Raw genomic sequence first — 27,435 nt, 5'->3', positions numbered from 1 at the left:
AGATCAATTAATTAAAAGTAAAACTTAAATACCGTAAAACAGAAACGACTGGGAAAAATTAGTAGATCTAAAATAAATTAACTGTCATTGGTACTATAAATAAAGCCTCTCTCCATTGTTCTCATTGCACATTTCCTCACTATTTCATTAACCCTCTAAACTTCTTTTCTTCCCTTTCCCTAAAAAAAAAAACTTCTTTTCTATACACCTTTTGTTTTAGCAATGTCTGGTTCAAACAACAACACCAAAGGAACTAATAAGTTCCCCGGCATGCAAGACGTTTTCGGTACAAGGCCACCCCCTAGAGAGACCACTGGTGATGCCAATAACAAAATCAAAGGTACTAAGTTCCCAAGACTTCAGGATATTATGTTCACTACAAGGCCTGGGACACGGGGAACTTGATGACCACACCACTCCATTTTCTACTTTCACTATGCTTAATTTCCATGTATGATCGAGGTTCTCTTTTGAACTTTGAAGTGTTCCCTTTTCTTTTTGTATTAATTTCATAGTTTTATGTTAGTTTCACTTCTTTGTTTTAGCTTTTGTTTATGTTAAGGGTGTTTTTGTGACCTTTTAAGGTTCGTTATGTTAAAGGACTTTTGCTAAGTTGTTGTGTCTTTATGTGGATTTGGTTATTTGTTGTTCTTCTTTGAAGAGATAGAATATTTTGTGCAAGAGTTTTAATTAGTACTTATTGTCCATTCCCATCTATCTCTTTTCACAATCACTCGTTTTCTTCTTTTTTTATTACATATGGTATATATAATATGGGTCTTGCTAACCACTGCCCTCAGGGCAATGGTTAAGGATTTAGAAATGGAAATAATTTATAAATTTTATGTAAAAAGTTACTTTTTAAACTTTCAATGTCTTGAATACATCATTTCCAAGACAAAACTTCCTTTTTAGACTTCTTAACCATTGCCCTCAGGGCAATGGTTAGCATTTCCCATATTCATTTATTAACAGGGTTGGAAGGAATGAACATAATATATAACTTTGGCAATGGTTAGGTAGGTCAATTTGGTTGTAACATTCCATTATTCATTTATTAACATTCCATTATTCACAATTCACATGCATTTTCAAGGGTACGAAGCAATTGAGGAAAAAATGTATGATATTTGATATTGCTTTTGGTTAAAGCAACTTCTTTATTTTAAACAATATTTTAATTATTCAAGTTTTTGTCCACACTTCCCTAAAAAAAAAAGTTTTTGTCCACACTATATTTTTGTTGTACACATTCTCACCACCATTCTCTTTCCTCCATATCCTTCACTCATCGACCAGCTCTCATCAGTCATAAAAGTATAAGGTAGTGGATATTTGATGTCCATGTATAACTTTTGTTGTAACAAAGAATACATAAAATTGGACGCATCTTATGGTCCAATTTAATTTGCTTCATCATAATAATACTAGTAGACACAATTTAAGAAATAGAGAGGACCCTACTTCGCCAAATATCACGAAATAGAATTTTTAAAAGTTAAATATTGTATTAACTTGGTAAAATAAACAAGTTAAATATTGTATGAAATATTTAAAAACCATTCATATAAAAAGTAACATGTTCGAATAAAATAATTAATTAAAAACTAAATCACTTTTAGCACTAATTTCTACAAAATTTGGAATTTGTCTTATAAACAAAACAGATGTCGTCATGCTAATCAAAGAAGAATTGAAAACCACAATTTTAGATGGCTTTTTTTGTCGTCGACAAATCAAAAGTTTTTCTAGGATAACGGTCAAAGTCACTCGTCCCACCTAGCGGCACCTTGATTACGTTTAACTCGAGCAGGATTAAGTCATGAAGGTCCACTTTTATATTTTCAAATGGTGACAACATATCACGTCATTATGAGAATTATTTTATTTTAGTGGGGTTTATTTGGATGAGCATAGAATTAATTTGGCAGTTTGTACGAAAAGAAAAAGAATTTGAGTTGACAATTGCCAGCAGCTTGCCTTTATTACGTCAGCTTTTTAATTTGGTGAAGATTATTTGACTTCCTTATTAATTCATTGATGACTGGGGATTAAGCCATCAAGTAATGGAATGTGGCATTTGAAACTAAAAGTGATTGTGTAGTTACTAATGAGTTTGATTAATGGCGAATCGTTATTGAGAATTCGAGTATGAAACATGTTTAGGACGATTATCGATAGAATCTCGGATTATCAGGACTTTTTTCATGAAAATTGGAAGATTAAAACAAAAGAAGAAGTCTTGTGAAAAGAAAAAGAAAACAAGACATTTTAATTTTAAATATGGCAATGATTGCGAATTTGTTCCTATTTATTTTTTATCCGGAGAAGATCATAAGTGAAGATCAAAGGCGTGATGCACCAATATGTGGTGGTTTTGTGCTGAAGCACAGTGGATCCTCACTGTAGCAACTTTGTTCTTCATCGGAGTGGGATGGTGTAACTATAAAGACACTACAACACTCTGGTCAGTGAGGTCTTCAATGTGCTTTGAAGTTTTACTCAAAATGATTGTGTGTACATATTTTAGTGGTGGAACGCTCTATTTATAAAATTTTGATCGTGCCACGCAGACATAAACAATATGGGATTTTGCATCGTTTACGGCGCATGGCCGAGAGACCGTTTGATTGTTTTGATACCTTAGATTGGCTCCAAATATTTGATCAGTTAGAGAGCATAACTCTTCGTTGGCGTATGTGGTATGTCTTGGACTCAACGACGCAACTATGGATTACGATGGGGATAGCTTTGGCTACCACAAAAATTATTTCTTTTACATGTTTAGCGATTCCAATAAAATATATTTAACTATTCCAAATAATTTTATTTGTTAAAAGATAGGAGAAATAAAATACTCAAAAGACTATGACTTCAATTGTAATATTCTAAGTATGGGACACATACTAGAAAAGGGCTTCTCAATGCAAATGAAATATGATTATATAGAGATTCTTAACTCAAATGGTAGAAGGAGCTTGAAAGGAACCTCTATCACAAAACATAACTTTTTAAATCCAAATCCATGTTTCGGATGCATAGTGCTTCTCTGCAGAATTGTTTGATGATGAATCATGGATACGACATTTGAGATTTGGTCATCTAAATTTCAAAAGCTTGAGTCAATTGAAGAATAAAGGTATGGTGTATGGACTTCCCTCCATTAAAATTACAAAGAAGATATGTGAAGATTGCTTTATCAACAAGATGCATAGAAGTTATACACTTTGATGTGTGTGGCCATTTTGAGAAATCATCACTCAGTGCAAGCCATTATTTTGTTTCATTTGTAGATAAATTTAGTAGAATGATTTTTGGAGGGGAATTCGCTCAATTTTTAGAAAATTCAAACTACTTGTAGTGAAATAATATAGAAAAATTATAAGATAAAGTGAGCATAAGAAGTTTGGTCAGGAAGGAAGCTACTAGTAAAACACTGTAGAATCTTTGGCTCACTATGCTACATGCATTTACTTGATGAGAATAGAAAGAAGCTATAAGATAAGAGTGAGCCAATATTTTTGTTGGATATCATTTTGTTTGGGTCATACAGACTTTATAATCCAAAGAAAAACAAAATTGTGATCAATAGAGATTTGGTTTTTGATGAAAACAACAATTGGAACTGAGGCAAGCAACCTAGTCATCAAGAGAGAGTACTTTAACACGGAATCATATATGATTGCTGCAAAAAGGAAGTCTGAGATATCTAAAAGGTACTCCCTCCGTCCCAATTTATAAGCGAAAAATACAAATTCACACTTATTAAGAAAACAAAAATATAGTAGTTTGAGGTATAATTTTTTGTGTTCTTCTTGGAATAAGTTTCATGGAAAGATGTAAAAACAATTCTTATTGGCTAATGATTATGGAGAGAAGTAGAAAGGAGAACAAATTGAATGCAATTTGCATTTAATTTTACTTTGGAAAAGATGATTTTCTTGAAATAACATAAAAGTTGGTCTTTTTTGCTTATATTTTAGGATAAAGAAAATGAGATTTTTTTGCTTATAATTTAGGACGGAGGGAGTACTTCATAATTTGGTTTGTTAAGTAGTGTGAATATGAATTGATAGGTGTAGCAGACTCATATTGGCGTGGAGATAAGGTTGATAGAAGAATAACAATGGGTATGCATTCTAATTTCTTGGTGCTCAAGGAATTGTGGTGCTACTCTCCTCACGTGAAACACTTGTAATAAGATCAAAGGTGTAATATAGATTAGAGATGATAGGAGTAGGTGGGTGGTATGGGACAACACATAATGTCGTCAAAATAACGTAAGTTTTTTTTTCATAGTTTTCAATATTTTTTCTATTGTTGTGGATTGTTCATTTTTTGTCGTAGATAATTTATATTTTAATAAAGTTTATATAATTTTTTAATTGATAATTTAAATAATATTATAAAAATGATAAAATAGTTTAATTAAAGGGTAAAAGTGGAAGAAAAACCTAAGTTCAAAAGAGTTGTCCCCGTTATATATTGTTATAAACAAAAATATATTTTATTGAATTGAAAATTTGAAGAATTAAATCTATAAAATATGATGATAATTTTTTGGGTTAAATATGTTTTTGTTCCCTAAAAATATACCAACTTTTTGTTTTAGTCGCTCTAAATTTTTCTTCAACTTTTAATCCCTATATAATTTTCAAGAACCAGTTTTGGTCCCTCTTTTTAAGTCAACTAATGTGTAGCTTTTATATTTTTTTAATGAAATTGTGCATAAATATGTAGAATATTGTAAAAATCTCTCCAAAAAAATAGATTTTTTAAACAAGATATGAATTAGATATAAATTTTTAACCGCCAAAAATATAAAAATTCATATAATGTTAAAAAGTTCTATTTTTTTGGAGAGATTCTTATAATATTATAAACTTTTTTGAAAAATTTTAATCAAAAATATGAACTTTTCATATGATTTTTTCAAAAGGATAGACCAAAAGTGAAGATGGAAATTTTTTAAGGTTAAAAATGATAAGTTGATATATTATAGAGATAAAAAATACATTTAACCCTAATTTTTTTTTTTTTTTGAGAGCGCCCATGTTTATTCGGTTTCGAGAAAAAGGAAGTGTTACCCGTAACAAAGGAGGCAATATTTTACTACTAAAAAAAAAGAGACAATATTTTAGTAAAAACAAAAAAAAGCTACACTGTTCCTTAAAAAAGTAAAAAACAATACTGTCAAATGTTTTGTTGTAATTGCTCAAAAAAAAAAAAAAGTTTTGTTGTAAATATAATGCTGAAGAATTTGGCGGCTGCAAAATACGACCTTTGTGGGGTCACCAAATCTAAGTACATTGTCGTGATTATTATGGTCATGTTCATAGGAATATAAACCTCAGAGTCAGCATGTCGGGGTATTGGGAAGAAAATCTATGTGGGCCCCAACAACTCGCGTATGTCATCATCATTGACGTGATTAACAACTTTTATGTATGAAACATGTTAACTTGTGCCTAAGGACACGTGTTAAGGAACCTGAAAGAGTATTTTTGCATTGGAAAACATAGTATTTTAATGGGTAGTGTTAACTTATGTCTTCGTGGCACATGTTAAGAATCTAAAAATGGAATTAAATAATAAATTTTGTCTTGAAAAGATAAGATTTTAAATTTCAAGAATATTGAATGCACAATTTCCAACAAAATATTTCCATTTTTGGCTACTTAACTTGTGCCTTGAGGGCACAAGATAACATTTTCATATTTTAATTTATAGAAGTTAATTGTACGACTTTTGATATGTACTAGTTTAGAGACCCGGCGTTGCCCGGGTTAGATATTGAATAAGTTTTATAAGTTTGTGTGCACGAATACACGTGTCTGTATATTAGATTGAATTTATTTAAATTTACAATTATAATAATATCATAAAAATAAATATAAATGATGAGATGAATGTTCAATGCAAGAATAAAAAGTATAACAAAATCAATAATGAATTAGTTCAAGTGGTAAAAGTTTTGGGTCCCTTTAAACATGTGGTCATGGGTTTGTTTCGTGGCCCATACGTATGAGAGAAAAAAATCGATTGAAAGAGAATAAAATTGGTGTTTGGCAAACCTGAAAAAGGAAAAATGTTAGATGAAAAGAATGTTTGGGGTTTCTGCTTGTGCTCAAAATATATAAATACGTGATTAACAAAAATTTATTTATTTATAATTAACATTTGCATTAGAATATGCTGCTAAAAGATAACATAATAACTAATCGAACCTTTTTTTTTATCAAAAATAAAAACTAATCGAACCCTTTTTTTCCTCAAACATAAAAACTAATTGAATGATACAGTGCTAAAAAATTAATAATAACTAATTGAAGTTTCTTTTCCTAAAAACAAATAAACAAATTGAAGTCTTTTAATCATAAAATAAGTGAAGTCTTTTAATCATAAAATAAGATCATACATGTAAACATTGTTGAAAGTATTTTGTGTAGTTTGTTGAAATATTTCTGCTACATAAAATATTAGAAATTCAAAAAAAAATTAAAGAAAATATTGAATGGATAAGATCAAAATGTTGTTGAGATATTTATGTTAAATAAAATATTAGTTTTTAAAAATAGAAAAAATAATAAAAATATTGAGAATGAATGTGGAAGTGGCACGTGACATAAAAAACCTTACTTTATATATATATACTATTGATTGATTGATGTGTAGTTTGTTGAGATATTTCTCCTACATAAAATATTAGAAATTCAATAAAAATTTAAAGAAAATATTGAATGCATAAGATCAAAAGTTTGTTGAGATATTTATGTTAAATAAAATATTGGTTTTTAATAATAGAAAAAATAATAAAAATATTGAGAATGAATGTGGAAGTGAACGTGGCATAAAAAACCTTACTTTATATGTATAGTATTGATACTATTGATTGATTGATGATTGATTGATTGATTGACGTGTAGTTTGTTGAGATATTTCTGCTACATAAAATATTAGAAATTAAATAAAAATAAAAATAAATACTGAGTGCATAAGATCAAAAGTTTGTTGCGATATTTATGTTAAATAAAATATTGGTTTTTTTTGACAAAAAATAAAATATTGGTTTTTTAAAAATAGAAAAAATAATAAAAATATTGAGAATGAATGTGGAAGTGACACGTGGCATAACAAACCTTACTTTATATATATACTATTGATTTAGAAATAAGGACATGAAATGATAGTATAGGTGTTATCATAAAATGATAGTATAGGTGATTAATAATATTAAAACGCTACTGGTGAAATAATAATATTTTAGGACCTGAAATATTATTATTAAAATCAAAATGCTACTGATTAATAATATTGAAACGAAAAGGACCTGAAAAATTAGTATATGTGATAATAGTATAGGTGATTAATAATATTAAAACGCTACTGTTGAATTGAAAAGAGAAAAAAAAAAGTATAGGTGTTAATTCAAGGACGTGAAACAGAAACAATAGTATAGGTGTTAGTTCAAGCACCTGAAACTTGTAGGTGTTTGTAATGGATGCCAAGAATAATAGTTCAAGGACCTGCAAAAAAAAAAAAACAATCAGTAAACTCACTCGTAGGTGTTAGTTCCCTCTTATATTATATATAAAAATAAAAATCTAAGCATAAGTAAAAGTAAAAGAAACAATAGTATAGGTGTTTGTCAAACCTGAAGAAAGAAAAATCTTAGATCAAAAGAAGGTTTGAGTTTCAGTTTCTGCTCAAAATATGTGATTACGTGATTAAAAAATTATCCTTTATTTATAGTTAAAAAAAAACAAACCGAAGCCTTTTTTTCCTCAATGAAAAAAACTAATTGAATAATATGGTGCTAAAAGAGATAGTAACTAATTGAAACTTCTTTTCCTAAAAAAAAGAAATCTTTAATGGATAGTATTGAAAGTATTATATATAGTTTGTTGATACATTTTGGCTACATAAAATATTAGAAATTAAATATAAAATTAAATAAAAATATTTCAGGTCCTGAAATATTATTATTAAAATAAAACGCTACTGATTAATAATATTAAAACGAAAAGGACCTGAAAAATAGTATAGGTGATTAATAATATTAAAACGCTACTGTTGAAACGAAAAGGAAAAAAAAATAGTATAGGTGTTAGTTCAAGGACTTGAAACAGAAACAATAGTATAGGTGTTAGTTCAAGGACCTGAAACTCGTAGGTGTTTGTAATGGATGCCGGCAACAATAGTTCAAGGACCTGAAAGAAAGAAAAAACAATCGGTAAACTCACTCCTAGGTGTTAGTTCCCTCTCATATTATATATAAAAATAAAAATCTAAGCATAAGTAAAAGAAACAATAGTATAGATGTTTGTCAAACCTAAAGAAAGGAAAAGCTTAGACCAAAAGAAGGTTTGAGTTTCAGTTTCTGCTCAAAATATGTGTTTACGTGATTAAAAAATTCTCCTTTATTTATAGTTAAAAAAAATCAAATCGAAGCCTTTTTTTCCTCAATGAAAAAAACTAATAGAAACATCTTTTCCTAAAAAAAAGAAAGAAAAAAATAAAGGAAGATTTAATGGATAGTATTGAAAGTATTATATATAGTTTGTTGAGATATTTTGGCTACACAAAACATTTGGAATTAAATATAAAATTAAATAAAATATTTAGTGAATAAGATCAAAAGTTTGCTGAGATTTTTATGTCAAATAAAATATAGAAAAAAATATAAAAATATTGAGAATGAATGTGGAAGTGACACGTGGCATAAAAAACCTTACTTTATATATATACTATTGATATATATATATATATATATATATATATATATATATATATATATATACACACACACACACACACTATTGATTATATATACTATTGATATATATATATATATATATATATATATATATATATATATACACACACACACACACACACTATTGATTGATTGATATTGATTGATTGATTGATTGATGTGTAGTTTGTTGAGATATTTCTGCTACATATAATATGAAGAAATATTTGATTGATATTGATTGATTGATTGATTGATGTGTAGTTTGTTGAGATATTTCTGCTACATAAAAACTCTTAATGTATCAATAGCACATGTGCATAAAAATAAATAAAAAGTAAATTATATGAAACATATAAAAATTTACTCTTTATTTGAAAAAACTCTTAATGTATCAATAGGACATGTGCATAAAAAATAAATTAAAAAATAAATTTAAAAGTTCAACCTCTGTTAAAAATTTGGTATAATATTTTAAAATCAATTACAATATGTATTAACTTTAAAATCCTAACTAAATTATAATATTTTTGGTAGAATGAATTTTTTAGTGGATATGATGAAAATTCAAAGAAATATTTGAAAATTCGAAGAAAAAAATCAGTTTTAAAAAAATAGCAATTTTATAAATTTGAAAACTGATAAAAAAATTAAATTTATTGGAAAAAAATTCTAAAATTGAAGTAGATATTAACTAATTAAAATAAATATTTAAAAAGTAAAGTGAAGTATTTAATTCCCTAAAAAAAAGTGAAAATTCAACGGACATGATTGAAAGTATTATATTTTTTTCTTTGAAAGGACGATTGAAAGTATTATATGTAGTTTGTTGAGATATTTTTGTTACAGAAAATATTTGGAATTCGTTTAAAAAAAATAAAAATATTAAGAATTCAATAAAAATTTAAATAAAATATTTAGTGGATAAGATCAAAAATTTGTTGAGATATTTATGTCAAATAAAATATTAGTTTTAAAAAATAAAAAATAATAAAAATATTGAGAATAAACGTGGAAGCGACACGTGGCATAAAAACCTTACTTTATATATATACTATTGATATTTCTATAATGAGTTCCTTAACATGTGCCCTTAACATGTGCCCTTGAACAGAGATGGATACATGAGAATATGGCAGGCCCATCGAAATATGCAAGGCCTTGGTCCAGGGCATCAAACTTTTCCATTTGGTTTTTCTCATTTCTACCTCGAATTTTCTTAATTAACTCCCGTTACCTTATCACATTTTTTAAATTTCACAAAACTCAATCTTTAAAGTTCTCTCAAATCATTCAACATCAAATTTCTTTAAATACAAATCAGTCATCACTCCAATAATAAGTAAGTTTTCATAACTCATTGCCATTGACATTTTATGTTTATATGTTACATTTTTCCTTTTAAATTAAAAATATTTTAGCTATAAGGTAATGTAAATTTTGATTCTTTTGTAGTAAATGTTTTCATTTTTATGCTATGAATCCTTTTTTTTTTATGACAAGTATGTTATGAATCCTTGTTAGACTACATTTATGTTGATTAAATATTTACATGTTTATGTTTTAGTTTTTTTATTTTAGCGTTTATGTATATTTTGCACTTTAAGTGTTTGATGAAATGTTTGAATGAATTTTTCATTGATTGTTTTTAATTTTTTATGGTGTAGATCTGCACCAATATACAATTATTCAGTAGATCCGAACACGAAGTTAGATGCAGTATGCTACAACGGTGGAAAGCTCAATTTGTTCAGGGTTCGGGTCAATGTCACATTAGTAGATCTTAAGGATTAGTTGGATCAAATCAACAGATGACTCGACCATAGAGACATAAGGAGGGTGGACAGTGTTGGGTATCAACATCCATCGATCGACTCAGTCAGGATATTGCAGTTCAGGCAGATAATGCTCAAGAACGACGACGACGTGAGGAGCATGTTCTCGGTATTTGATCAGCATAGCATGTTATCAACATCGAGTTAGATATTTCGTTGCAGAGATATTCTAAAGAGTTTGATTCAGCCAAATGAAGATGTTAGGTTGTATTAAATTGTATTATTATGTAGTGTCATTATTTTGTTGGAATTGATTTTAATTCAAGGTATAGTTTGCTGAAGAAGTTTGCATCAAAGTGTATTATATTTAGTGCCATGGTTTGTCAATGTCTTTGAAAACCCAAAAGAATGGATAGAACACATGTTGTATTCTACCGAATCAACTATATAGGTTCTCACATCAAATTCCTTCGTATAAGATGAGTGTGAAAAACGAGAATGCATTTTTAAGATGTTGTTTTCAGCTTGATCATGCTTCTATGTCAATTGAAACTTGTCAATTGGCAGGGTAGTAGAAATAATTCCAAAAGAATATATTGGATTGTATTCCTTTTTGTCACAACTCATCTTATATGAGGGAATTCATGTGAGAACCAATGTAGTTGATTCAATAGAATACAAAATGTGTTCTCTTCATTCTTTTAAGTTTTCAAAGACTTTGACAAATTTTTACACTAAGACTTTATTTGGGAGTTTGGAGAGGAGGGGAAGGGAATACTTTGGAGGGTAGGAAATATAGGAGAAAATGGTAAAATCTTTCACATTTTTTGAAAGAGTAAATTTTTAAAAAATGATAAATTAATGTTTATGATTAATATATTTTTAATTTTAAGAATATTATAACTACATAGATTAAATTTGAAGAAATCATGTAACTCCTCCATTACAATTTTTGAGTTCCCCCAAATGAGAAGAATTTTGATTGTGAAGAAAAATAAACCCCCAAAGCATTCCCCTCTCAATGTCATCTATTTCTTCTACTTGCTTCTTCCTTTTTGTCCTAACCCCTCCCCTCTCTTCCCTTCCAAACTCGCAAACAAAGCCTAAGTATAAGACACTTCAATGCCAACATTTTGAGCAAACAACCCTGAATTTAATTTTAATCCAACATCATGATGATATAACATCCTTAGGGAGAATTTAATGTAATACAACACTTCGTTTATTGCCTGATTTGAACGGAGATGAAATTAAGCAGTAAATGTTAATTTATCGTATTCTATTGTTTTTGAATTGATTTTGCGTACTTGTGTATTTTTAGTTAGAATTTATTTTGAAAATGAATGAATTGGTCTTTCTAAAACATACTTACCATTGAGCAAATGAACGTGTTTAAAAAATGCAGTGAATGAATGTAGTGGTAGCCAATGATTCCAATGATTGATATTATGAAAAATGCACGTTTATGTGCTTAAGAAAACAACAATTCTGCCTAAAATTGTTGTTCTGTTATCATACCTAAAACTGACACATGTTAATTGTTGTTGGATGTCAGCGACAGTTAACTCCTACTGGGTACCAACACAAGTTAGCTCACGTTGGCTACCAAGCGACAGTTAACTGCCGCTGAGGTTAATTAGGAAAATTTGGGGTGGGTTTTGGATAAAAACTAAAGGGAGAAGATCAATTTTCAACTTAGAGAGGCCATATAATTAAAAAAAAAAACTTGAAAACTAAAGGGAAGATGTTTTATTAGAATATATAGTGCGAAAAAATAAATCCCCTATTACTTACAACTTGAAACTAAAAAAAAAAATTGAAGGGTTGCAATTTCTTTCGTCTTAAACAAATCCTAGTTAGGATAAGAGAATATAAAAAGATAACTTTTTCTCACCCTAAGGTCTTCTTGCACACTCTTTTTATTCTCATTTCACCTTCGATCGGATTTTATAATGCAAAACGTATTTGACATTTTTCATATTATAAATTTTGATATGTATTTTTCTCTTAAAAACTACTTTGTATTATACCAAAACCAGTGTTTCCACCTTCAAATCCAAAATTCCCTATATACGTTTTCCAAAATCATACATCACCTCATCACCTTTCATGTCTTCCACTCGAATATATACCTCCAAAAACACCCTCATTTTGGCGAACGTGATTTGATACACCATTCTTAGCACCAACGCACTCGATACACACTATTTTTGTTTGATTGTAAAGATAATATGACCTTGAAAGCATTCTCGCTTAATTTCTAATCATTTTTGTTTTAATATCAAGCTCACTGGAAGAGGATGCGACTGAAGGATGATAATGTTGTTGAGGAAGGCCAATCATATATATCTCTTCATCCAAAGTGAGATTTGGCTCAGGTCTGATATTTCATGTATCTCTGCATTTTATTCTATATATTACTGGGACATTTCGAATATCTAATCTGAATCATTCCACAGATTTGAATTTTATAATGTGAAATGGGTAGTTTCCCACCCTCTTATGCGTATGCCAACATGTTTATTGGGCATGGAGTTAGGAACATTTCAAATTATATAATCAGAATTAGACATAAAACACATTGAGATTATATAATTCAAATTGAGCATTTTCCACCCCCTTGTTTGTATACCAGTATGCTCATTTTGAATGGTGATGGGGTGTTTCAGATTTCATAATCCAAACTATGTTAGATTTATTAAGATTACATAGTCTGAAATTCCCCAATAGCAAACCAAAATATTCTTGTTTTTACCATGATCCTGATTCCTGACATAAGATTACACATTGCATATGCATGATTTTAACGTTGTTGATTACAATATGAACATGCATATCAGATAACAGATTTAGCAATTTGTTTTACCATAAACAACCTATATGTGTTTACCCCCCAAAAAAGTTTAATTCAAAATATGTACCAAGGAAGGTGGATTGTTTCGTACACTCAACCTATATGTCTCTATTTTCTTGAGAACTCATGCTTTATATTATCCTTTCATATTATATTTTCATTACTATCAACAAATGAAAATGGAATTCAATCAATGCATAATCAAATATTAATAACAAGTTTTCATTCTATGGTTGTACATGTGACGTTCATTCTTATCTGCATGTGAATATGAATTTTCAAAATATTAAAATGTATATTAGCATGAAAGAATTAAATTCATTCCTCCATTTCAGGCGCATGTATTCTAATGGACCCTGATTTTAGCAATTTGTCTGATTTGCAATGCTTAATTGTGAGTATTAATGCAATGATGAATATTCAATATTTACCAAATGCAAGAGATAAAACATATAACGTAGTTGACAAAAAGTTTTACCAAAGACCAAGACGAGTCCCTTTAGTTGTGACTCATTGACCTTATTTTGATTCTTTTAATAAACTCAAATACAATATGTATCTTAGGTGATAAAGGGAACACTGGTCAATGGATATTTGGATATATCTACTCAATCAACCAATTGTTGTGTATTTCTACAATGGCCAAGGGTAACATAGGTCATGTACTTTTTTTCTTTTTTATTACAACATAGATCATGTACGTTATATGACAAATAGAAAAATGTGTCATGTTTGAATCAAGCCATTGATATTGATGAGAGCTTTTACATTTTTTTCAACAATTTTTCACTAGAATTTCCAATTGAGTTGGACAACTTTACTCTTTATGGAAGAAGTGGTGAGTTAGTTTGAACAGTGGACTTCCATACACGTTAGTCTACCAATATATTTTGCAGTGCTAAATGAACTACATATAACAGTAAATGAAAGGCAAATGGAGGGTGTTCATGGGAGCATTTTCGTCATTAGCGCCACTACAACAATGTCTGTAGTCTTTGCAACAACGACTATCCAGTTATCTATTATACCGACAGTGACAAATCTAGCTGAAATTTTATTACGGGTATAATATATAGAAAATATAAAATATATTTGTAGAAATCTTATCTTTACATTTTTTGTTGTTAACAAAACTCTGTGTTTAGTTACTATAGAGATTAAAAGTGTGAAAACAAGAAAAATAAATAAACTCATGAAAAAAATTGCCTTTCATATTTCTACTAATGCTTTTCACAAACAAACTTAATTGGGCTAACTAAAACTATATTTTTTTTATGAACTAAACTATATTATTAGAGTAGCTAAAATAAAAATAAACTAACTAATAAAAAAATTAAAGAAAATTGGGTAGTCAATGCCACCCCAACGTGCCAATACCCTCTGCCCATGTATACGCTATAGGACTACACAATTCTAATGTGATTTGGACGCAGATAGAGGATTGGTCGTAACCTTCACTAGAATGTTGCAAGTAAACCTTAATTGGAAGATTATATTTATGAACAATGATATGATGAATTTGGTTAGATGTCTTCTTTTCTCTCTACTCATTGTTGTACTTTTGAATACCTATGACCATTTCGTTAGTATCCCTAAATTCTGATATAAGTCTATTATTGGTGTGTCTTTCAATGATGCTAATGATGGTGCAACTTTGCTTTCTTTACATCATACATTTTTTATTGTTGTTATTTTTTATTTAATAAAATTTTCAACTTTTTTTTAACCTAACACATGATTTTAGTAGTAAAAACTTACGAGTTTATGATGTAACATCTGTTATTAAAATGTGGTTATGCCATTTAATAATTACTTTACTCTTACTAGAAGTACGATAGGTAAAGTTTTTTTTGAACCTACAATTAATTAGGGATCTGAGAGATACATATTTGAATTGATTATAATATACAATCTTGAATATTTGTTAAAAAATTAATCTCAAGGATTGGCAAAGAATATTTCAGCTCCACTTTTGTTTGTAAATCAAATGAAAACAATGATAACCATGGAGAATCATTTACTAATGAGTTTTTGAATGACAATCAAGTGTTCAGGTGTTTCAAACCAAAAGTCGAGGCTTAAAAAACGATGCTCATGTTAATGAGTTTTTGAATGACAAACCACAAGTTGAGGCTTAAAAAAACATGTCCTATGCTAATGTGTTTTTGAGTTATATAAAGTGTTCAAGTATTCCAAACCATAAGTTAAGGCTAAAAAAATGATGTCCTACAACGCTAATGAAAAAATTGATCAAAGAGTTTGGTTATGCAATAGAACAAAGGTAGCAGTAAGTGATTCGGCAAGTATCAGAGAAACTATCATTCCGGGTATAACCACGAGCAATATAATTCTCATAACTAGAATGTATATGGTACAAAGTGATCCGGTATTAGAAAACAATTTTGTTTGAATTCGGATTGAATATTGTATTTTATTTGGGTACATCCATATGCAAGTTCTTCGACGGGCATAATGTGATCATAATCAATTTCATACATCTTATACAATTCTACAACAGATTTGCATGTATTAACCGGTAATTGACAAGTTGCATAACATCGTAAAACTATCCAATTCATTATTAATCAATTTCATACATGTTGTACAATTCTACAACAGATTTGCATGTATTAACCGGTAATTGACAAGTTGCATAACATCATAAAACTATGAGTAATGATATTTTGACATCCATTTAATGACAACTTTGTTGACAATCTTGTTTTTCTCACTTCTTATTGGTCAAAAACAATGGAGAGAGAAAAAGGAAGAGAGAGGATAACAACATCATGTGAGTATGAGAGAGAAAGTTGTCCAAAAGTTGTCAAAAAGTGGCTGTCAAAATATCATTTCTCTAAAACTATCCAATTCATTATTTCTTTACATATCCATACTTTCAATTTTAAACAATTCACGAAAACTCGGTTGCCATCGTTCAAATATATTTGAGTTGGTTATACAACCCTGTTTTGTTTTTGAAACAAAATTTGAGCATGATTTCTTTCACACCATACACTTGTCTCAACTACAATTGTACCTCATTATGACCCAAATAACCCTCAAATATTTTCCATTGATTAAATACTTCTCAAAATACATTGTATTTTTTATTTTTTTTATAACAATGGTCCATGTTAGCTAAATTTTTTTAAAAAAAAATGCAAATAAAAATATTTACCCATGCTTGGCACGGGCTCCATACTAGTTATGTATCAAAGGAGTTGATGATGACAATTGTTTGTTATACCTATTATAGAAGGAAATGCAAAATTAAATTAAAATACACACAAACATTTATTCCCTTTGTCATTTTTTATCAAAGGAATTGATATGACAATTGATTGTTTTACTTATTATATAAGGAAATGCAAAATTAAATTAAAATACTAAGGGTCATGTTAACCAGTGCCCTGGTTAAGGAAGTTAAAAGAGAAAGTTTTAAATTAAAAATGTCACATTTTATACTTTTATGACCTTGAATGTATAAGTTCCAATTACTACATTTGGCTTCCTTAACCAGTGCCCGGAGGCACGGGTTAACACTTCCCAAATACTAATACTAATCGACATAAATACAAAAAAGACAACTTCTTCAAGCTTTGACGTGAGAGCTTCTCTTTCCTCAGCCACTTATATTTCCATATATTTTTAAAAATGAGTTATTCTTGGAAGAAAGTAAGTAATTATACATTTTGTGGTAAACTAAATATGAGATGAAAGAGTTTGTGTTATATGATTTTCAAAAAACTCAAATTCAACTCGAAAATATCTAAGTTACCATTTCGAGTTTTTTTTTTTTTTTTTTTTTGAGATTTGACTTTTTGAGTATATTTCTGCATTAGTCTTTGATAAAAAACAAGGAAAACCATTTAGTCTTCGAAAAAAGGAAAAATATATCAAATTTGGTTTTGATGAATCACAAAAATGAATGAAAGTAGTCTTTCTTTTTCCTTCAGAAAAGTCCCTATTTGGAAACTAAGCATTTGCCCAATTTTTTTTTACCAATTAATTAAACTCAAGTAGTTAATGAGTTTTACTCAAAGACAAATTATTTGGAAGAATTTGAATCATATAACTGAAATATTATTTTACTTTCTTTTTTTTTGAAAGAGAAATATTATTTTACTTAGTTGGTGCATAATGTAGCGTGTTATAAATTTTAAAGTAGCAAATTTGGTTCCTACCAATAAAAAATAGATGAGTTTGGTCGTGTTGGATATTTACTCAATATTTTTTTTTGTCGAGAGTTTAATGGTTAAAATTTTACCTTTAAAGGTGAATAGGTGGGAAATCCGGCTCAAACTCCGATACCTTCATATATAATGTAATATTGCTACCAATTAAGCTATACTGACAGAGACATTTACTAAGATTATGATGGGTATTAAAACTCTCTTAAGTAGCCATATATTCTATATAAATAGTCCTCAGATATGCACCATAACATAATCATTCACCTCCATACACACTAATTGCATTTCCCCTAAAAAAAAATTGAATTGCATCCAAATTTTCGAAATCATGGCTAGCTCAATGCTTGTTAAGGTTATTTGTTTGTATATGATATGCTTGGTTTTGGGCATTCCCTTAGCCAATGCGGCCCTTTCATGTCCTCAAGTTGAACACATTTTACAATTCAGCCTTGAATACGCTAGGATCCCACCTGGTGGTCGTCCACCTCTGCCTGAACAATGTTGCAATGAATTTAGGACTCTAAATGATGAAACCCAAACTACCCCTGATCGTCAAAATGTTTGCAGGTGCTTAAAATTACTTATAACCCACATACCTGATATCAATATTCCCGTCCTTGCTTCCATCCCTTCCCAGTGTGGTGTCGACTTGCACTATGAGATTAGCTCTAACATGGACTGTGACAAGTATATATCTCCATCAACCCTCTTTTTCTATTTCTAACATACATTTTCCCTTTATATTTTGTTGATAAATACCCTAAATTAATTTTCAACAAATAACATGAAAATAATATGCATTCCCTAACATATTATAAGTATTCCATAAAATATATGGTAATTTGTCATGTTGTTATACATTTACAATATTTTAGGGCCAATATGACATGAATTATATGTTACAAAAAGTATTATGAATTACATTACAAATTATTTTTAGATATTTTAGGAACTAGAAGAAAGTGATCCTTGAGAAACTATAATATTTGGATTCTTGTTACTTTCTCGGGTAAAATCTTATTATTTTGTTTTAGTCCCTATTATATTTGGATTATGTTGAATTAGTTTCTATAAGATATATAGTAATACATATTTAAGGGACTAATGTAAAAAAAAAGTAATAACGAGAAACAAATAATGAAAATTTTACTCGAAACAAAAAAAGAAGTTACATAAAAAATGATTAAGAATATTTGAAAGATCATCATTTATTTTTTTATCAAAGAAAAAATAATGACATTTCAATAATTACTCATTGCAGGGTAAATTAGTATTGAGGAGCTTGCAAGGCTTGCACTGGATGAATAAATAAGTACTTTGTTTGTGGTTACAACCAAGACAAACAGAATAAACGAGATGGCTTTACTATCACAAAAGAAAATAAAATAGGATGCTTTGATTATATATATATATAATAAATATATATCTCTGATTGTTATTGAATCCCCATTAGGGACCAATGTACTATGAATTTCAGTAAATAAAATAAAATCTGAAATGTTTCAGCTCAAAATATTCATTATGTCACATTTGTATTCACAATCATTTGTATTTTTTTCAATTAAACAACGATTTATTTTTTTATCAACCAAGCCAAAAGTCCAGCCTGCTCAAGGAGAACAAAGCTAGACAAACAACTATCAAGAGGGGTCGTATATATGCGGAAAAACCCTAGACCTAAGCAACACCCGCTATAAGCCAGGCCACTCCCAAAACCTTCACAAACGCTGCCTTAACAAAGAAAAATCAAACAGGACCAAAACCGTTGCTACCCAACATAAAACACCTTAACAGTCAAGGCAGTCACTCCACCAAAATCCCAAGCATAAAAAACCCATATCCTTTTTGTAAACCATTACCAAGGTTCCAACACCACTCATAATACATCCACGTGGAACTTTTGGCTTGGCTCAAACTCCATCGCCACGAGACCACCTTAACATCATCTATCAAATCCTCCACAACTAAACTTTAATCTTTGAAAATCTTATCATTTCTAAATTTCAAAATTACTCAAATTATAACATTACTAATCATCAAGAAACCTTTGCGAAGTTTGTTCCTGTTTGTTTGCTTCCCCACTCAACACTCCAAATGATGAAACAAGTTGGGCGGTGTGATAAAGTTGAAACCTAGCCAATTCATAATCCCCCGCCAAACCAAAGAAATGATGTTACAATGCAAGAAAAGATGAGTTGACGTTTCTTTGGAAGCTTCGTGTAACAAACGTTTTTTGTTAGAATTATTTTATTTATTTATTTTATGTGTGATCATATGTGCTTATTTGTTTATGGGTAGTGTTAACTTGTGCCCTTAGGGCACATGTTAAGAAACCTAAAAGAAGAAACCTTCTCTAAAATTTTGTGCATTTAAATGATTAAAAAGTTAAATATTAAATGCAATGCACACATTCCAATAAATTCTTTCTATATTTAAATCTTTAACTTGTGCCTTGAGGGCACAAGTTAACATTTCCCTTTGTTTATATGTGTATTTGGATTGAGATTAGTGGATTTTTATCCTAGAAGGGTATTTTAGTCATTTTGGGGGCAAATGGTATTTTGGTAATTTGGTGAGTAAGGGTAAATTAGTAATTTTATTTAGAAGTTTATTTTACCCTTAAATAGGCCAGACAAGGCCAAGAAAAACGGCCTATGATAGGCCATATGCCAGACTTAGGCTTGTAACTTTTTTCGTAGTCCAGGCTCAGGCCTATCAAAGTCTGGCCTGACTTGGCCTATTCCCACCCCTATGGGTATGTTGAATTTTATGGAATTGATGTGTTTATATGCTCAAGGTTATACTTATATGTTCTTCTACGCCAAGTTATGGAAATGGAAATGAAGCAGAGCACATTGTGTCCTAATACAAATCTGTTATAGCCCAAATTCTAATATATATAATCAATCTTCCTTAAAATATATATATATATATATATATATATATATATATATATATATATATATATATATATAATCTATCTATCTATCTTCTTGAATAGAAAGATATTTGAGAATCATTGTGCTTGATGAATTATTAGCATATTTATTTGCTGGTAGTGTTGTTGTTCAACTTGTCTTTAGAATCATGAACGTAGAAAGATATTTTATTTTCTTTTGTGAAGCGAACAAAGAAAGATGCGGGGATGCATTGGACTGTCAATTTTAGTAGAGTGTTCAATTTTTGTATTAAAATACCTGTCCAACATAAGTAGGAAACTGAACACTTTTTCAAAAGGATATCTGTCTGTTGTGGATTTTCAAACTTATGCCTTCCATTTAAACTTTTGTAATTACAATTTATCATTTTTCATAATATTATTTAAATCTTTAATTGAAAAATTAGTAAAATCCCTTTGTAATGGAAACAATTCAGCTACAATAGGAACATTATAAGTTAAATCTTTATCTGATTGTGGTATATTCCAAAAAATTTATAACCAAATACGATGAAATAAAAATAAAATTAAACACAATAGAACAGCAGAATTTGGGGTGATATCTGATGTTGGGTTTGGGGTATAAGCAATGCAAAAAAAAATAAAAAAAAATAAAAAAATACAATATGAAAGTTAAATCTTTGTCCGTTTACACTACATAAATTTATTACTGGACGACGTACCTGTCAAAGAGGGAAAAACATTGTTCCTTTGCACCAACCCTCTCTACATTGTTCTCTCTCTCATCTTATCTTATCTATTATTATTCATTTTCATAATTCTCTCATAAAATATAGAAAAATGCACTATAGTCATGATGACTATACACGCACAAACATTAATTTCCTTTGTCATTTTGTATCAAAGGGGTTGATAGTGACAAATTGTTTGTTTTACCTATTATATAAAAAAATGAAAAAATAAATTAAAATACCCACGCAAACATTTATTTCCTTTGTCATATTATATCAAAGGAATTGATAATGACAATTGTTTGTTTTGCCTGTTAGATAAGGAAATGCAAAATTAAATTAAAATACTAATGCTAATCAACATAAATACAAAAAAGACAACTTCCTAAAGCTTTAACGTGAGAGCCTCTCTTTCCTCAGCCACGATTTAAATTTCCATATATCTTTACAAATGAAGAAAGTGAGTAACTCTACATTTTGTGGTAAACTAAATATAAGATGAAAGAGTTTGTGCTATATGATTTTCAAAAAACTCAAATTCAACTCGAAAATATCCAACTTACCATTTCAATTGTAGTTTTTTTTTGTTTTGTTTTGAGATTTGACTTTTTGAGTAAATTTCGGCATTACTCTTTGATAAAAATAAATAAATAAGGAAACCCATTTAGTGTTTGAAAAAAGAAAAAATATATCAAATTTGGTTTTGAAGAATCACAAAAATGAATAAAATTAGTCTTTCTTTATTTTCTTCAGAAAAGTCCCTATTTGGAAACTAAATATTTGGCTAATTTTTTTACCAATTAATTAAACTCAAGTAGTTAATGAATTTTACTTAAGACAAATTATTCGGAAGAATCTGAATCATATAACTAAAATATTATTTTACTTAAGATAGCAAATGTGGTTCCTACCAATAAAAAATGAGAAATGCTATATGGTGTGAAACATTTAACCCACGACAACATGTGATAAAACGTGGCAGTGTTATTATAGTTTTTAAATAAACAAAAGCAAGGCATGGCTAACAGTAAAATCCAATCTGATGGTTGTTGAGCGTTCGCCGTTTTTCGTTGCCACTTCATTCGCACCACCAAGCTTTTTCCAGAAAAAATAGATATGACTTTTTGTCATGTTGGATATTTACTTGAGATTTTTTTTGTCAAGTAGTTTAATGGTTACCTTTAAAGGTGAATGAGTGGAGAATCTAGCTCAAACTCCGATCCTTACATATATAATATTGTAATATTACTACCAATTAAGCTATACTGACAAAGACATTTACTAAGATTATGATGGGTATTAAAACTCTCTTAAGGAGCCATATATTCTCTATAAATAGTCCTCAGATATGCACCATAACATAATCATTCACCTCCATACACACTCATTAAAACACTTGAATTGCATTTCCCCTAAAAAAAAACTAGAATTGCATCCAAAATTTCGAAATCATGGCTACCTCAATGCTTGTTAAGGTTAGTTGTTTATATATGATATGCTTGGTTTTGGTCATTCCGCTAGCCAATGCGGCCCTTTCATGTCCTCAAGTGGAACACACTTTACAATTAAGCCTTCAATACGCTATGACCCCACCTGGTCGTCCACCTCTGCCTGAACAATGTTGCAATGAAATTAGGACTCTAGATAATGAAACCCAAACTACCCCTGATCGTCAAAATGTTTGCAAGTGCTTCAAATTACTTATGGTCGAGCTACCTGATATCGATATTCCTGTCCTTGCTTCCATCCCTTCCCAGTGTGGTGTCGACTTGCACTATAAGATTAGTTCTAACATGGACTGTGACAAGTATATCTCATCAACCCTCTTTTTCTATTTTTAACATACATTTACCCTTTATATTTTGTTGACAGGTACTCTAAATAAATAAAATGAAAATAATATGCATTCCTTAACGTATTATAAGTATTCCATAAAATATAGGGTAATTTGTCATCTTGTTATACATTTACAATATATTAGGGACAATCTGACATGAATTATATGTTACATAAAGTGTTATGAATTACATTACCTATTATTTTTAGATATTTTAAGAACTAGAAGAAGGTGATCCTTGAGAAACTATAATATTTGGATTCTTGTTATTTTATTGGGTAAAATCTCATTATTTTGTTTTAGTCCCTATTATATTTGGATTATGTTGAATTAGTTTCTATATGATATATAGTAATGACATATTTAAGGGACTAATGTAAAAAAAAAAAAGTAATAACGAGAAATAAAATAATGAAGATTTTACTCAAAACAAAAAAAGAAGTCAAATAAAAAATGATTAAGAATATTTGAAAGATCATCATTTATTTTTTTATCAAAGGAAAAATAATGACATTACTACAATTCTTATTTTTTTTATTATCCTTCAAAAAAAAATTTATTACATTGCCACTAAATTGTAATCGAAAGATCATTTATTACTTATTGCAGGGTAAACTAGTATTGAGGAGCTTGCAAGCCTTGCACTGGATGAATAAATTAGTAGTTTGTTTGTAACCACAATCAAGACAAACAAAATACACTGGTTACAACCAGATGGGTTTACTATCACAAATAAAAATAAAATAGGCAGCTTTAATTATATTTCTCTGGTTGTAATTGAATCCCCACTAGGGACCACTTGTACTATGAATTTCAATAAATAAAATAAAATCTGAAACATTTCTGCTCAACATTATGACTCCATTAGGAAAAAGATTCATGTACCACTCTTTTGGTACACCCTTTTGGTACACCCATGACATGGCAATAAAATATAATTAAAATAAGAAATAGATTTGGCAAATTGAAAAGAAAAAAAAGGGGAAAAAAATAAGGAAAAAGGAGATCTTTGTTTCAGATCTTTGTTTGTCTCTCTCTCTTCACTCACGCCATCCTTTTGTCCATCGCTCTCCGCCTGTTGCTCCGACGACCACCAACTATCTCTCCAATTCTCTCCGACGGCTCCATCTCAACCCTCTCTCCGATGGCTCCATCTCCTTACCCATTCTTAGGCGACGGATCTCTCCATCTCTGCCTCAACCCTCTGGCGACGGCCACCAGCTATCCTTTCTCGCAGTAAACTCTCACAGTAAGTTGCTTATTGAATTTCTGTTTTTTTACAGTTTATGCTTTATGGGTTTTCGTTTTTGAATCATTTAGGCCAATAGTTTTCATATTTGTGTAAATTGGTTTAGATGATGTTTTAATCTGGTTTAGATGAGTTGTACTAAGTCTCATGTGAGTATGTTGAGGATTGAATATGTGAATATGTTGAAAATAATTAAGTTATTTTGAGGATTGAGTATGTGAATATGATAATTTCTAAGATTTTTTGTACAAAGCCATACTCTTAAATGTTGCTGCAATGGATTAGAATGCAGTTTTTGTGGTTATGATATAGTTGTACAGGAAATGGATTAGAATGCAGTGTGTTTAGTTTTCTTATTTGATCTTTTGATTTTGGTTTATGTGTATGAATTGATACCATCTTGTTTTGATTTAAACTGCATAATCAAGGTAAAAAATATTCTGTTGTGCTGTGAAAATATCAACTGATACAATTTCTATGTGGTTGCTGTATTTTTCATACACATCAGTTGAAAGAATTCACACTCTGCAAAGTATACAATGGAAAAAAATTACTGTGAAAATGACACATAGACTTGATACGTATAGAATATAGAATATAGATACATTTGATCTTGTGTTTCCTTTTTCAGTGATTATATAGTAAATAGTGTACTTTATATAGATAGTGATTAATGCTAAATGTTATCAGTTTGGTATATGGATTAAATAGGGAACTTTATATAGATGGTGATTACTATGCACACTTTCTTATAGATTTATAGCAACATGGTCCATCATGATTGTAGGTATCAGGACTACAAATCATAACCATTTTTTAACAACTATTGAATGTGATTCATTCTGTTTCCAATTCTTATAATAAAAATGATAAACATCTTTGTTGTATTATGTAAGGATTGAAAATTGAGTATGTTGAAGAATTTGTTTCATACATATCCAGTAAAAAAATGAAGACTTTTTACTGCTTTGTACATATCCATAAATAGTATTGCTAAACTCCCTGCAATTTCATGATCACATATCTGTTTTTTTGTGCCTTCATCGTTACTACTTTGATCTTTGTTCATCTTCCTCTTTAAATGTGTATTCCAAAAAAAATTTATGTCATTGTCTGTCCTTTGTGGAAGATATGAAGCTATAGCAGCCCATCTGATGCAATCATCACATATAAATATATAGTTTCGTGCTATTATTTGCAGCACACCTGATCTTTATTGTTTTGTAGGTTATTATTTCATCATGATACACTATACTATATATTGTGATTTGAAAATATGTTAATTATAGTTAGATATACACATATATATATATATATATATATATATATATATATATATATGATTATATTCAAATAAATTAGTTAAAGGAAAGTAAGATGTAGGAAGGTGTGAGAGGAATGAATTAGGTATAACCTGTTGCTCAAAAGTGCTTGGAGGTGAACAATCATTTTCTCTTCATGATCTGTGAAGTTACCTCGTTTGATACGTGGTCGAAGATAGTTTGTCCATCTAAGTCTGCAGCTCTTACTACATCTCATCAAACGTATTTAGTATAAAAACAAATTAAATCAAATGAATTAGGTTTAGATGTATTATTGGAAGAGTGAAATGGCTAGTCCATCTTTTTGTGTGTTGAACTTATAGTGTATTAGTGTATTGATTTGGGACAGACAAAGAACATGGACTGAGATTGCCCGAAGATCCATTTTATGAGCAGATGGCTGCTGAGTTTTCCAAGTACCAAAACTCAATAAATGTGTATGCATTCAGTGATAAGTACACTGACATAGCCTCCTTAGGTGTTTTATTTTCCTTCAATTTCTATGTATTTTATTTTCCTTCAATTTCTATGTATTTTGTTATGCCATTCTATTTTTAAACCTGTTACTCTTGATTAGAATCTGGAAGATTTCTGATTGATATATTTGATGATTCTTCAATTGTGGCAGTGTTTTATGATTGCTTCATGACATGAGTTTATGGGCTTCAACTATGATTTGATTATAAACTGTTACTCTAACTCATTGATCTATTTGACTATGAACTGGTCTGTAGATGCTCAAAAAGAATTCAAAAGTTCTGTGTTGATTGTAGTAGCTATATCTGTAAACAATCAATGTATCCTCGTGTCCTGATGTAATTCTGTCAGCATTTGCGGTCTTCTAAGCATATAGTCTTGCGTGTTGATGATCTTATACTTGAAGTAAATTATGTTTTTTTTCCTGTCTGTGTAGGAACTCTGGCAAAGTACGATGTTGGTCAAGTGTATTACTATCCAGCTTTCCAATCAGCCATAGGAGAGACCTCACAAGAGAGACTGCATGGGAAGCATGGATCATATGCATTGCAGAGATACTTAGTAACTAGTTATCTATGCTGGATTGATAGAGTTTTTCGGTGATTAATGATGATCTAGCTGTCTACAAGGCCAAATAAATTCGCAAAGCATGGATCACAAATGGAATAACACCTATGTTTTTCTTGAGCATGAGGATTTAATTTCTTGTAGATAATATGCATTGCTACAATTAATTTGAAATGTTGTTAGGTGTTTCTATAGAATTGGTTTATGCAAGGTAGAGGTTGAAGTAGCTTTGCAAACAATGTTGTTAGTTTAAGTACTTGTCTTGTTGTATTTTAGCATTACATGTGTACTAGAGGTTACTTCTATATGGTGTATTAGCATACTAGAAAGTGTAACCATGTATTATTAGCTCGAATTAGGAGCTTGTTTAATGACATACTTAGTAAACAGTCTCAATCGGTAAATAGTCCTATTATCTTTCTTGTGTGTTTAGGTTTATTTTAATGTTATGAGGTGGGTAAATAATCACAATCAATAATTTTAGTCAAACGTACAAGATACTTCACCTCCCACTTTATTAACATCAGTCTACTCACAAGTGTGTCCAAATATATTATCTTCCCTAATATCACATAATGAGAAAGACAAATTGGTTAGGGAAAGAAATTGTGGTTACGCCTTTGATATTTAGGGTGTGTTTGGATTGAGGGTTTAGGAGGGGAAGGGAGGGGAGGGCTCAGTTTTATTTTTTAAATTACGAACAATGTAAAAGATTTTTTTAAAATAAATTAAGTGTTTTTGAAGTATTATATGATCATTTATCAAGTTGTTAATTC

The 27,435-nt window shown here is 29.6% G+C and overlaps 1 protein-coding gene and 2 long non-coding RNA genes across 3 annotated transcripts; all 3 read left to right on the top strand.

Annotated features, from left to right (window-relative positions):
• Positions 1 to 12,691: 12,691 nt before the first annotated feature.
• On the top strand, positions 12,692 to 14,160 carry LOC146908768 (uncharacterized). The gene is made up of 2 exons (XR_015020492.1): positions 12,692 to 12,908; positions 13,720 to 14,160. It is a non-coding gene; the product is annotated as an uncharacterized LOC146908768 (long non-coding RNA).
• A 3,683-nt stretch (positions 14,161 to 17,843) lies between these two features.
• On the top strand, positions 17,844 to 19,090 carry LOC146908767 (non-specific lipid-transfer protein-like). Its single transcript, XM_085727104.1, has 2 exons — positions 17,844 to 18,264; positions 18,839 to 19,090. The coding sequence occupies exons 1-2, from the start codon at positions 17,906 to 17,908 to the stop codon at positions 18,846 to 18,848; spliced, it is 369 nt and encodes a 122-aa protein (XP_085583230.1). The 5' UTR covers positions 17,844 to 17,905; the 3' UTR covers positions 18,849 to 19,090.
• A 3,474-nt stretch (positions 19,091 to 22,564) lies between these two features.
• Positions 22,565 to 27,074, top strand: LOC146908766 (uncharacterized). Its single transcript, XR_015019220.1, has 3 exons — positions 22,565 to 23,014; positions 23,654 to 24,293; positions 26,529 to 27,074. It is a non-coding gene; the product is annotated as an uncharacterized LOC146908766 (long non-coding RNA).
• Positions 27,075 to 27,435: the final 361 nt, after the last annotated feature.

Source organism: Medicago sativa, chromosome 7, assembly GCF_051527215.1.
Source record: "Medicago sativa cultivar Bolivia chromosome 7, Bolivia_mono, whole genome shotgun sequence".
NCBI lineage: Eukaryota > Viridiplantae > Streptophyta > Magnoliopsida > Fabales > Fabaceae > Medicago > Medicago sativa.
Note: the sequence above shows the minus strand (reverse complement) of the source record. Positions and strands in the feature narration are given on the sequence as shown.